Here is a 13,087-nt window from a genome sequence, read left to right on the forward strand (position 1 = left end):
GTCTTCAATCAGTCATGTAGAAATGTTTTCATTAGACGTTTTATAAACAGGCACATATGTGACAAAAATTTAAAAATCTACCCCACATAGATGGAAATTATTTTGTTTTTTGTCAAAGGTTTTAGTGTCTTGTTTGTGAAAGGTCCTCTGTTCTTGTAACACAATAAGACATGTGATAGCATCTTAGCTGCTTCCATAGACACAGAGAGAGAGAGAGATGGTTAATAATGTAAAATCAACACATTTTTATTTGTCCAGTGCTTATTTTTTTTTTTTTTTTTATCAAAAGCAGTCCTGCAATAGACAGGAGTTAGTTCTACTGTAGTGTTTAGGTCTTTTGATGTAGTTTATGCTGCTTTTTTCATATATGAGTCTTTATTGTTGTTTTACTTTCTTTATTTTAACTCAACAACATTCATTTCCCTCTATAGACGATTTGATTATTATTATAATTTTTAAGTTATTCCATCCATTCTATTATGTCAATGCAATTTTTGAATATGCAGTATGGGAAAGGAAGGAAATGCATGTCTTGTGTGAACTGATAAATCAATGACACAAATATAACTGTACACGATTACATATGATTTAATGGACAAGAAACCATGAAACCAGAGTTTATTTCGATCTACATGTTTAGTTAACCAGATTTCAAGTTTAACATATTTTGACATTAATTACAAAAATAGCTTAATTCTTTTACAACCAAAAACACAACTGAAAAACATTCTCACAAAGTCAAGCTAATACTGTTATCTATGTTATTCCAAAACGCCAAGCTGGATTCAGATACTTTGCCATTTATTGACTTCATTACACTTTAAAACCACTTCTGATAGGACCTGTAAAAAGAAGAAAGGTGACAGAGAACCATCAGCTTCCAGTAAAATAATGCCAAGCCTTGTGCGATTCGCATTTAAACCATTCTTCTTTCAAGAACAATACAAAACCCAACCCAACAATAAACAAACTAACATCTCACTCGCCATGGTTCACAAATAAAGTTTGTCAGCTATTCTGTCATAGCTCAATGATATGCAACTCATTTATTATTTTTTGTTTCATAGAAAACTCTTCGAGAATCCAGCTTTATAAACATAGTATTGTAGAGGTTCAATGGGATTACCTGCATATAATGAAGTGATCTTTCTTACAAAACCATACTCAAGTTAAACAAAAAAAAAGGAGCAGGTTCTTACACCAAAGTTTATCCAACTGGGACTTGTTTTGTCAAATGACAACTACATAGCTTTAGTAAAGTTACCATGTATCATTTTAGACTTGAAAATGAACAGGAGCTGAGCCAGTTTACATTCAAATGACAAAATTAGCCAATGTATCATGTTTCCTATAGATTTTACTTTTACATTACCCTTTGAACAAATTCACCAAATTGCAATAGGTAAATTATTCCAGTTTTACTTTGAGTTAAACATTTGTTTTCCTTCTGACAAATCCTCAGTCCTTCATGCTAACGTGACCAAAAAGTGCAACTAATATCAATGTAGGATCATATGGATGATCATTAAGAAAATACAGATTCCCGCTGAAGTAAATTTAATTTCTTCACTTGTCAACAGAGTGAAATAATGATTCTATGTACATTAACATGAAATTATTCATGTGTCAGTCTATGGGTCTGATTCTGCTGAACTGTTTGCATAATGTGTGAACAGTAGAGCTTTTTTTTGGGGTTTTTTTGTTAAAGGTTTTTTTAAGCATTTAAGCCCCAAGAAATTATTCAACCTGAAAAAAGGGATTTAGAAAGAATAAATCTTGTGATAATTAAAATAGAATACAAAATGTTTTATAAACGGAGGTGTACTGCAGAATTAAAAGGAATAATTACCACAGGAAAAAAACAATAGTTGTGTATACATTTGTTTTAAATTTCATACTTCTTTCTGTTAGTCCTTCAGTCTAAATGACTAATATTGGTTCAAACAAAAACACGCATTTAAGTCAGCAGCAAGAACTTACAATGTGAAAACAGACTAGAGTAATTAAACATGTCTTCATCTGTGATTAAAAGTTAACGTTCAGTCACGCTGGAAAATATTAAGAAAATTATACGTTAAACAATAATTGTTTTAAAGCCGTCTAAAACAGAAACAATCTAAAGTTGGAGCTGATTGGCTCCCTGGTTGAAACACTGATTTAACACAAATACTGTGAATGGTTCCTTCAAATCCGGCCTTGAAGTTTTCACTATCTACAGTATATATTCTGCAAGCATGCCAATTCACAGGAATGCAAAAAATGTAGGTTGACAAAATCAGATAAGAATATAACAGTGTGGAACAAAACATCACACAAGTCACCACTGCCGTATGTGTGAGCCACAGAAAAGGTCCTCTGAGTGGCTTGTTCAAATGGAAAGACTGATAAGGACTGCTGACTGCAAATGAGAAAGAAGCTGCTCTCACTTCATCTTTCTTTTTCGGGTACGCACGACATACATGTTTTCAAGATGCTAAACAGCGCTTTGCCTTGTTAGGATTATGCATGTAAATAGTGAAAACCTTTACAAAAGAGCCACATGAGAGATCAACCATATCTGTGCAGTAAATCCTTCCTTATGTGCCCGTGACATCATTGACCAAGCTAATGCACAACATTATCATTCAATGTGTGTGTCTTCTCTCCCCAAGTGAATGTGGAATCACAGTGTTCTCTGTTGCCCCCTCCTGGAGAGTTTCCGTAACAGGATGTGAGTGTTCAGTATGACACAGAAGAATGACTTGGCTCTTCTGCTTCATTTAGGCCAATTTGCCCCTCCCACTCTCTGCCTGTCAATGTGTCCTTTCCCCAACAGGCCCCACCCCCCTTCAGGGTTGAGAGAGACGCTTGCGTTTGAGCTTCTGCCTCGCCATGTCCTCCTTTCAGAAAAATACAGAGGGGAGAAGAAAAAGTACTGTCCCACACTTCTGCAGGAGATCTGTCCATCCATCCACAAGACAGAGTGAGTGTGCACACCATCATTCCCAAACAGCCTTCATGATTACCCTCAGGCAGCGAGTCAAACTTTGTTAGTAAGGCACTCTTCATGCCAATGCTGTCACCTGGACTGTCCTTCAAAATAAGAGTCCCACTGCCAGTTCAGTTTGTTGTCTTCAAAAGCGGGGGGGCGCATCCACAACAATGCTGAGTCTCTATTTTTTCTTTTTTTTTTGAGTTTTCATAATACTGTAGAATCAAAAATGTCCTTGTTAAAAAAATTCTCAATATATTATATAAAGGTTTTTATAAAAAGGGGGGCAAAGGGAGTGGGGCTGTTTGTTGTAGTATTCAGTTGCAAATATATACCAGATCAATATGTACAGATTCGATGCCACTGGTTAGTCATCACTGCAAAAGAAGAATAGCAGGGAGTGTTTATTAGTGCAAAATTCAAACATAAACCATCTTTGACACATTCAGCACGGATTAGACAAGCTTTGGTGTGCCTCACAATTACAGAGCTCACACGTGGAAATATACTTACAAAATGTCCCTGTGTCAAATCAGAGCCAAGCAATGAGTTAAATCCATGTGAAATAATCTCTGTGTATCATCCGATACAAGTTCACTTCTGTCTCTTAAAGTGTTAGTTCGAAATCTGAGTTACTCATGCATAGTCATTGCACACAGACAGTGTTCAGTGCACTGACCAATATTATATATGCATTGTTTTGTTTTGAACAAATGAACAGCTGTGGAAAACTGTACATTACAGTACAGTAACAATATGGTAATAATGTGCTAATCATATTTTGTCTTCTGAGTTTGTGGTAATACATTAAGGACACTGCTATCATGCACCTTCCAGAAAATCCTTCATTCCCTCTATCAATCAATTTATTGATTGATTGATTTTAATAGCTTGAGTACCTTTTTACCATACGTCAAAATTAGACAGCCCTTTTCTTAGGTAGGTGCTTTCGAGTTCGGGGTACAATTTCTAAGGGCTTTTCTGACAATATTGTGAACCACTGTTTTGTTTTCAGTTGGGCCGTCTTTTCTCTCTTTTCCCTGTTCGCATCTCCTACAGCATCTCCTACTGACTTTGTTTAGGTACCTTATACACCTCCACTTAAAATATCCCACACTATCCCTTTAATAATAATAATTGCAACATTTGTTCACAATTTGCTTGTTAAAAATGTAACACAAATGTTAACACCCACCTTATGCCAGCAACCTGGTATTGGCAGACCATCTTGTCCCTGCAAAAAGGAAAATAATTTGAAAAACATGTAGATCTGCAGGCTTAAATATCAGTGAGACCTGAAGTAATAACCTTAACTGTGCATCCCCTTATTAGCAGACTGCTAATATTTTACTAAATTATGCAAAATGGGTCCGACAAACCTCTCAAAACTACATTGTTTATCACCTTGTTGTGTTTGAGAGACGGAAATACAGGAAGGAAAGCAAAAAGAGCAGTAGTAGATGCACAAACAGTGATCAGAAAGGAGAAAGGAGGTAGAGATACTGTACCACTGGACAGGGGGCCTCAGGGCCAGAAGGAGGAAGAGGAGGAGGAGAAGGAGGAGCCGGAAGGGAAGAAAGCTCTGCCTCCACAGATAGACCTTTAGTTTTGTCACAACCCTGTCAGCAATAGCCAGTCACACATTCACATCATTGAGGAAGAGTGTCAGAAGACAGCATTGAAACATGATAAGAAAAGTGCAGAGAGGGAAAAAAGCAAGGAAATATTAAAGAGACAGGGAAGTGCTAATGAGTAAATGAGTTGCATTTGTCTAGCAGGTGTGTGTGTGTGTGTGTGACGTACCACAGGGCAAGGCTGGTCCAAACCTGGAGGACCCTGCTCTCCCTTCTGGCCCTTAAGACCTCTCTTTCCCACTGCTCCCCTGTCACCCTGGGAATTGGGTGGAAGACAGTTAGTTACTCATTTACAACAATTTTTAGTTACTCATTTTACTTTTATTTTTCGTTTTTGTCTTGTTTAGCCTTATTTATCACTCTTTTATTTGCTATGCTGTCAGTGTCCGTTTACAGATTTTACATATTGAGGACATGGTAGATGAGGACATGGTAGATGTGTGCCAACCTTCTCTCCTCTCTCTCCTCGGTCGCCTTTCTCTCCCATCAGACCTGGGAAACCCTGGATGTATAATCACAAATGAGTGAGAAGGTGGTTTATAATTAATATGGGATGCAGGGTAATAAAGTTCATGTAAAAAATGACAAATAAAATTAATTAAATGAGAATGATCTTGTCGTTGAGAAAACTCACATCGAGTCCAGGCTCCCCTGGTCTGCCCTGCAAACACAAGTTAATACATGTCATTTTTACAAGACAACAATGACAAAAAGATGTGGTTAACACATTTATGGAGATGATCGTGTTCCTACTTTATCTCCCTTGGCTCCTGGAAGTCCCACTAAACCTGGAGATCCAGTTAGACCCTGCTGGCCATCTAGTCCCTGTTGTTAGGTACATTTATCATCACTGTATCATGTCTGGATATCTCATGTTTTATTACAGAATGGTAATAAAGGACCACTGTCACTTACCCTGAGTCCATGTGTACCAGCTTCCCCCTTCTCCCCCTTTATCCCAAATCCAGGCTCACCCTGCATCAGAACACAAAGACAATGAATACCAGACAACACGTCATAGACTCCACCGCACAGACTGCACCACATGTAAGGACCTGTAGTTAATTACAATAATTGTAATAATAATAACAATAATTTTCATTCATAATGTATCTTTACTCATATTTAATCCCTGACAGAAGATGCAATATGCATCTTCCTTTTCTTGTGTTTGGAGATAGTTTGGTCAAAAACTCATTGTTTTGGTTCATACTGTCTCTGTGATTGTATACATTGTAGTTATAGTTATTTGAATAAATCTTTATTTATTTTTATTTTTTATTTTTTTACATGCTTTATGCTCAGTTTCTTCGTTTTTGGTGCGTTTCTATAGCAGTTATAGCGCCACATACAGGCCTGGCATATGTACTACAGCATTTAGAGTCATTTTTGAGGGAGACTTGAGTCTACATACTGTAGACACTTGAGAGTTTTTTCATTTAGGGCTGCTACAGTCTGAATTAGACAAGACAAAAGCATGTATAATGGTTTTCAGCATCTTCGTACAGTATCTCAAAGCTTCTTGTGGCAGGTGTGATGTGCTTTGACAGCTAACCAGAAGAAGGCAGTAATTGGTCAATAATACTCTGGTGTCCAATCACATGAATTTCTCTTTTGCTAGGAGCAGAAAAACCAATACAGTCCATCACTTCAAGAAGCAACTTAGGCTTACCTTAGGACCAGGCATCCCATGAAGCCCCTGCAACACATTTTATGCTGTGAGTACATGATGATGACATCAAACAACAAGAAATGAAACTTCAGATTCAGATACTGTTGGCACTCACCATGGATCCAGGTGACCCAGGAACTCCTGGTGGTCCTGATGGACCAGGTGGTCCTGGTTGTGAAATCATCTGAACCTGAGAACCATTAGGATTATAGGAGTCAAACAGAAGTGTCATGAGCAGAGATTATTTAACTAGTTAAAGGACATACAGCATGACTGTCCACCACTTTAACCACAATATTTGAGAGCTGTGTATTCAGTCATCAGCGACATTGTCATTTAAGTTGATGACTGTGTGTGTGTGCGTTCATGTCTTTCACTGACCAGGTTGTCATCCAGTCTGCAGTCGCCTTTTTCTCCTTTCTGTCCATCAATACCCTGAACCCAAAAAAGAGCAAGATGATCTTACAGTTGTTCAGGTACTTTTCTGTTTGTATATGGAAAAAACTTGTTTGCTAGCACAACTTACAGAAGGCCCAGAAAGCCCCATCTCTCCCTTCTCCCCTCTCTCACCAGGTGATCCTGTATCACCAAGGTCACCTTTAGGACCCTGGAGGTGAAGAATGAAAGGGGCTTAATGTTAGACATGAATAATATTAAGAAATTACATGACCATAATGTGTCATCAGAGATTAAGGAAACATATTCAATTGAAATTCTGATTTCACTGATAAAAGGTGCAGCCAGCACATTCACAAAATACAATTCCCTCCTGTGGGCAAACACGGTTTATGGTTTGGTTTTGTGTTTTGGTTTATTTCGTCACCCACCGCCAACCACCCAATTATGTAGCTTGGAGAATTTTAAGGAGAACCTTAAAAGCCTGAGTACCCCTCTCAAAAACGGCAACGAGAGGAAGTTGAAGACCAATATCAGGATGGATAATTTTCTCCAGGTCGGAGGAGCAAAATGTGAACTTTAGCTCATGTTAGTTAACACTCTCTCTCTTATGCACTTGTTGGTGAATATTTAACCTATAAAACTCTTATTATAATTGTTTTCACAGCTTGTTATTGTTGCCTAGTCATCTCCTCTCATCGTTTGATATTTATCTGCTGCTGTGACTCTGTTGCTGCTCTATAGCGGACACAGATTTCACTTTCAATTGCTGCTTGAATTATAATTGCAGAAAACACTAAAGGTCACTGTAGTTTACATACATCGCCTATAAGAGTGAATCTCATGTTTAGAATAGAGAGGATAAGTAAAAGGTGGTACATAGTTCTCAAATCAAATCAACATAAAATGCTGAAATACGGCATTTAATCAGACTGTGGTGTCATTTCTGCTCGCAGTCATACCTTATCCCCATCAACTCCTGCTGGACCAGGTAAACCGAGCTCACCCTGGAAGAAGACAGACGTGATGATGCAGTCTTACTGTATAAAACAATACTATGAGCTAATGGAAGTAGAATGCACTGGTAGGAGGTTCAGCGTTCCTTACCTTTTCCCCTGGAGGGCCTGGGACTCCAGGTGGTCCAGGTGGGCCCTGGAGAAAGGCAGACAGAGGAGAGGAATGAACAGATATTCAGTCAAACTTTGCAATATGTCTCTTCTGACATGGAATTAAAATCTACAGCAACTATCTTCAAACCTGCAATGGTATATTTTGGCCAGTAGGATGCAATAGAAACACAGCATTGCCATGTCATCACCTTTAACTGATGCTGCTATGTTCACCAGCATCCCTCTAAATGTGTGTCATGTGGTGCTGGGCAGGTAGCTTTTTGTTTTGAAAATGTTGACTCTTTTGTCTCCTGTCTTACAGCTGATGAAAGCTGTAAGACTCAGATCAAATGGTAAATATGTGGGTTGGAAAACAAAAACAAAATCCTGACCTGAATCTGAAGTACTGATTCATTGTTACTGCAAAATACAGATTAAAGCCACTTTAACTCTGTCTGTCATTTTCAGGACCCTCACATTGTATATACAGCATGTGACTGTTTACAGAGACTCACAGGCTTTCACCATAAGGCCTGAACTGGTGCCAACACAACACAATACAAGACTGATGGATTTCACAGTGCAGGTCCGACAGTAAACAAAGCTCATGACGTCTTTTGTTTTGTTTGTCGGTTTTCTGATGGCAACCAACTTGAAGCAATTTTATCTTAGTGAGATTGTAAATAGTGCTAGATGTTGTCCGTGCTACACAATTGCATGGCATCATTTTCCATTCTGTTGATGCAGGATGTGTTAGAGAACATGACTCTGGTTGAAAAATAACAAACTGTCTTCCATGCTCTTAAATCACACTTCTTTATCCCCACACATCCATAATGCTACACTCTTCCCTGTGAACGTCTGAAAGCCATCTTGAACTAATAAATAGGGAAACTATGTTGTCTACCCGGGGTGTGCATGATGATTCTCTCTCTCTCTCTCTCTTCTTGGTTCTCCATTAAAGCCGCAGAAATCAAAACATATTTACAAGAAACGACTTGATCCAGGATATTCCATCATTGGAAAGTCAAGACTACTCAAGTAAATAATTATACTAAAAGCTGTCAAATGAATACAAGTAACAAACAACCAGTTTGAGCACGGTTTTAAATCATCACCTAAAATATCACCACAGATTAAACAAATCCAGCTTTTCACACAAACAAAGGCTCATGATAGAAGCTGGGTGGCCATTAGACTTTCACCGAGCTACACATATAGTGCATATAGTGTGGGATTTGACGTCAAATGATTCACAGTGGCACAACGGCTTCTGATAAAATATCAGGTTTCGTGTTTTCACTGACTCTTTTGTAACTATCTCACACCGCTGTGTACAGTGTTGCATGCAGGAGCCCGTTTTTCAATCAGGTCCAAGGAGATCGGCCCAAAGTGGTTTTTAATTAAATACACACTCCACTGCAGAGATAGCCATCTGTTAGCATGTAGCACTGTACATGGTGGAATCAAAGGGTCTTGTGTATGAAGAGACGCGTGTGAACTGTGGCAACTGTGAGGGGGGGTTCCTGTCCATCCAGTGCTTTCCAAAGCGTTTCCCTTGTGCAACATCTGAGTGATGTGGCGCTGCACAAATACATGGACAAACTACACCATGCTGTCCTACAGTGACTCACAGCCATGTATTTTCCATGAGGCTCACTGGACCCATAGCATGAAAACACACTCCAGAACAATGCAACACAGCCTGTTGACTTTTCTGCATGATTAAGCATGCGTCTTTGGGCTACACGTTATCTGATAGAATAGAACAGCTGTACCGTATTTGCTAGGGCTGTACATTTTGTCCCAATTGAATACACGAGCGAGTATGGTAGACGAGGAAACGAAGCACATTCAGTTATGCTCTTCAGATGTGGCCTTGAGAATGATATCCAATACATGTGAAGTCTACAAAAACGCATAGATCCACAGGTTGAAGCAGGTGGGATGAGGAGCAGATACACATGTTGTGCGCATAAGCAACTCAGTGAGGGTCTAAGGATTATTATTATCATTACTATTATTATTATCATATGCATTAGTTACTGATCACACCACCAAAAGCGTGCAGAAACAACAGATTACCGAAACGCTGATGGTGTTGATGGCCTGTCAGGAAGAAATGATATCATGTTGAGTTATGAAGTTCGTTGAAAGGGAAAACAAACAAGCAAATCAGATCCCTAACATGAGATACAGTAATGAACTCCTGAGGCATACACTATTAATCTGGTCCCGCTGACACTTTGATATTACTCACCTGGAAAGCATCTAGCAGTTTCCCATTGAAGTCAATGATGTCTGAGGAACCCGCTGTGCCTTTTTCACCAGGATAACCCTGGGAAAGGGGAGGGGAAAAACAATGATTTAACTGTGCATAAACGTGTTTGAACATTTCTAATACATGTGGTCAATAGACAATGAAGAGAGGTAAGCGGGTAATACACGTACCATGTGTCCCTGTGGTCCTTGCTCTCCTACCTCCCCTTTGTCACCCTGTGTGATGCAAACATGCAGTTTTATATTCTATATTTATTACTTTCAAGAAATGTAATTAAAAAGTAGTGAATATCTAACCTTTAATCCTGGGAGTCCATCCATACCTCTGGCTCCCTTTTCCGCTGTACCTGGCTCACCCTTTATCAACACACAATAAATATTCAAGGTCAGAGACAATATTTAAAAATCTGAGTTTGAGACATAATGGCAAATGAGTCAAGACCCTCTGTACCTTTGTACCGGGGGGACCCTGTGGTCCAGGGTAACCTGGCTCACCATCTTCTCCCTGTCAGTTCATAAATGTCAAAAGTCAAACTCTTCAAACTTTTTTATTTTTAGTTTGACAAGAAGGTCGATGAGAAAATGTTATCACAAATCATCTTACCGGCTTCCCAGGCAATCCTTGTGCTCCCTGAGAGGCAACAATATATTTGGTTATCGTGATTATCCAGCTGAATACATATCACCATCAAAGACTTAGAATAATAATCAGAGAGTAAAAAAATTAAAAATAAACAGCTTGGGATCGATTTTAAACGTAAATGACTTGATGTTTTAACTACACTCACCTCATTACCATCACGACCTGGAAAACCCTGAGGAGGATAGAGCAGAAACTTGGTTTTAGTCGCATCTTACTTTCCAACAAAAGGTAAACACCACTGTGGCCACTAGATGTCAGTGTAAGATGAAGAATGTCCACTCCACAGACTAGCCTTATGTCAATTCAGAGCATTATTATGCAAACGTGTGATTATGGAAGGGGAAAAAAACCCTTAAATTGAGAAAGTGTTCACTGAAGGAACTGACGAGTATCAACATCATGTGAATCATATTTTTTCACTCCGATTTCAGCCTAGTAGAGCAACTATAATTGATGTTTGACAGCACTGTTTACCGCCACTATTTACATCCCAAATGAGGAATCATCTCCTGAGTACTGTTCTTATCCCACAATGATTTCTGATTGTTCTTTTTTCTTTTTTCAGATACACATTTCCACTTACAACAGTTTCACATAGCTACACATCTGAGCGAAACTGTAGCTGCTGTTGCTTTACTTCTTTCCACTTCACAGACATAAATGACAAGGGTTCATGGACACCCATGCTGGCAGGCTTGCTCACTTTCTCCCACTCAGCCTTTCAAACATTCAGACATCTGCCCACAACATGGAGCAGCTCTTAGCACCGCACTCACTTGTTTGGCTGTCTTTGGGTTTTGCAATGCTTTTAATCGACTTTGAGAGTACATTTGAAATTGTCTTGGTTACATGACAGGCCACTCTTTTTGACCCGTCTGTTTTTAGTGATTTTCACTGCTGTGCTGACTTTCTCACTCTCAGATCGACCACAGTGAAACCAACATTTTTCACTCGAATGTCTTTGCCGTTTTGTGCCAGTTGAGGGCAACTGAGCTTTCATTCCTTCACTTGGATAAACAAAAAATACCTTCACAGTCTGCTTCCTTCTCGTCCATCTTATGACCACAGATTTATGCTGCCATTGCATATGAACTAACCTCTGGGAAGCAAATTCAATTTTGAGAAACACAAACTGCCTCAGGCAAGAAGCACAACTATTGTTTGGTGAGGTTGGCATGCTGCCGACGAACTCACCACAGCGCCATATCTGTTTCAGGGGTGCACTGCGACACAGTGGTGGTAGGAGGGTGGGAGAATGAGGGGCGTGTTGGAGAACTTTGTGGCCACTGTCTTACACAAAACAGATGAGGCCAGGAGCAGAGTTGCTATTCTGGGAGTTTTTAGGTAAGCCACAGCTCACTGGCAAACCCGGAAGAATGAGAAAATGGGTTCAATGCAATTTACTGCATAGATTATTTTCCCATTTGATATGTGTGTATAAACATGAATGCTCTGAGAAACATAATATGAGATAAAATCCCACCCTGTGGTTGAATCTTACCAGGTCAACACATTTGGAGTGACACAGCCACTGATGACTGAGGTGTTTTCAGTGACACTGAGTGGGTGTATTGTTTTGTATGGTGGGTGTAAATTTGATGCCTGAGGAAAAGCTCTTACCGGCTCCCCAGAAGGGCCACGGGGTCCGTCCTTGCCTGTGTTCCCAGGGGGGCCCCGGGGGCCAGGAGGGCCTGGAGGACCGGGAGGACCTGCGGGTCCAGCCTGGCCCTGGTCACCCTTATGAAAAAAAAAAAAAGCCAAAGAATGAGAAATAGAAATATAACAATAATATATATAATATATATAAACAAACAAACAAATGATTATCTGTCACACACACACAGGTGGATGAAGTGGCAGAATCACTAACCAAAGACAATTGTCATGGGTGTCATAATGTCTCTGTTTCAAACATTTTCACTTTGAGATATAGCAGATATACTAGGCATGTCCTTGTTGTCTGCAGTCATTGGCGTTTGTCCACTTGGGGGCAGCAGAAACTAACTGCAACACTGAAATATTTTCATCTTTTAAGCTGAGGCAGCAAAGTTGACCGTCCATCATTGTCTATTTAGGCTACTTACTGAGCTCATAGGGAGTATCAGCATCGTGTTATTTTCATGTCCTCCCAAAGTCCTTTTTTTTCCCCTCTGTTTTTTGGTCCCCACAAACTCCTGAGGGAAACGCATGTCCTCTACCAGTTAACTGCTCAGCAGCTGCTATATCTGCCATTTTGTGCTGTAACTGTTGTTATTGTTGCAGCTTCTTTTCTCTGAAAACATTCTGCTGTGGTGTAGTGAGAGTTAACCAAAACAGTAAATAGTGCAGGCTGAAAATCAAAACAATGAGCTGAAAGATGCCAAAAAAGCTCCACAGAAATGA

The 13,087-nt window shown here is 39.5% G+C and overlaps 1 protein-coding gene across 1 annotated transcript in view; it reads right to left on the reverse strand.

Moving 5' to 3' along the window:
- Positions 1 to 564: 564 nt before the first annotated feature.
- col23a1a (collagen type XXIII alpha 1 chain a) overlaps positions 565 to 13,087 on the reverse strand; it is a 116,559-nt gene continuing 104,036 nt past the window's right edge. Inside the window, exons 11-32 of the mRNA XM_058649525.1 lie at positions 12,326 to 12,442; positions 10,851 to 10,877; positions 10,667 to 10,693; positions 10,514 to 10,567; positions 10,360 to 10,419; positions 10,234 to 10,278; positions 10,043 to 10,120; positions 9,868 to 9,891; positions 7,781 to 7,825; positions 7,636 to 7,680; positions 6,804 to 6,884; positions 6,659 to 6,712; positions 6,393 to 6,467; positions 6,278 to 6,304; positions 5,521 to 5,580; positions 5,359 to 5,430; positions 5,240 to 5,266; positions 5,054 to 5,107; positions 4,775 to 4,861; positions 4,480 to 4,590; positions 4,167 to 4,205; positions 565 to 2,879 (exon numbers count right to left, since the gene is read on the reverse strand). Of these exons, the coding sequence (XP_058505508.1) occupies positions 2,829 to 2,879; positions 4,167 to 4,205; positions 4,480 to 4,590; positions 4,775 to 4,861; positions 5,054 to 5,107; positions 5,240 to 5,266; positions 5,359 to 5,430; positions 5,521 to 5,580; positions 6,278 to 6,304; positions 6,393 to 6,467; positions 6,659 to 6,712; positions 6,804 to 6,884; positions 7,636 to 7,680; positions 7,781 to 7,825; positions 9,868 to 9,891; positions 10,043 to 10,120; positions 10,234 to 10,278; positions 10,360 to 10,419; positions 10,514 to 10,567; positions 10,667 to 10,693; positions 10,851 to 10,877; positions 12,326 to 12,442 (1,260 nt within the window). The 3' untranslated portion in view covers positions 565 to 2,828. The remainder of the gene's footprint in view (positions 2,880 to 4,166; positions 4,206 to 4,479; positions 4,591 to 4,774; positions 4,862 to 5,053; positions 5,108 to 5,239; positions 5,267 to 5,358; positions 5,431 to 5,520; positions 5,581 to 6,277; positions 6,305 to 6,392; positions 6,468 to 6,658; positions 6,713 to 6,803; positions 6,885 to 7,635; positions 7,681 to 7,780; positions 7,826 to 9,867; positions 9,892 to 10,042; positions 10,121 to 10,233; positions 10,279 to 10,359; positions 10,420 to 10,513; positions 10,568 to 10,666; positions 10,694 to 10,850; positions 10,878 to 12,325; positions 12,443 to 13,087) is intronic.

This window comes from Solea solea, chromosome 14 (assembly GCF_958295425.1).
Source record: "Solea solea chromosome 14, fSolSol10.1, whole genome shotgun sequence".
In the NCBI taxonomy this organism is placed as follows: Eukaryota; Metazoa; Chordata; class Actinopteri; order Pleuronectiformes; family Soleidae; genus Solea; species Solea solea.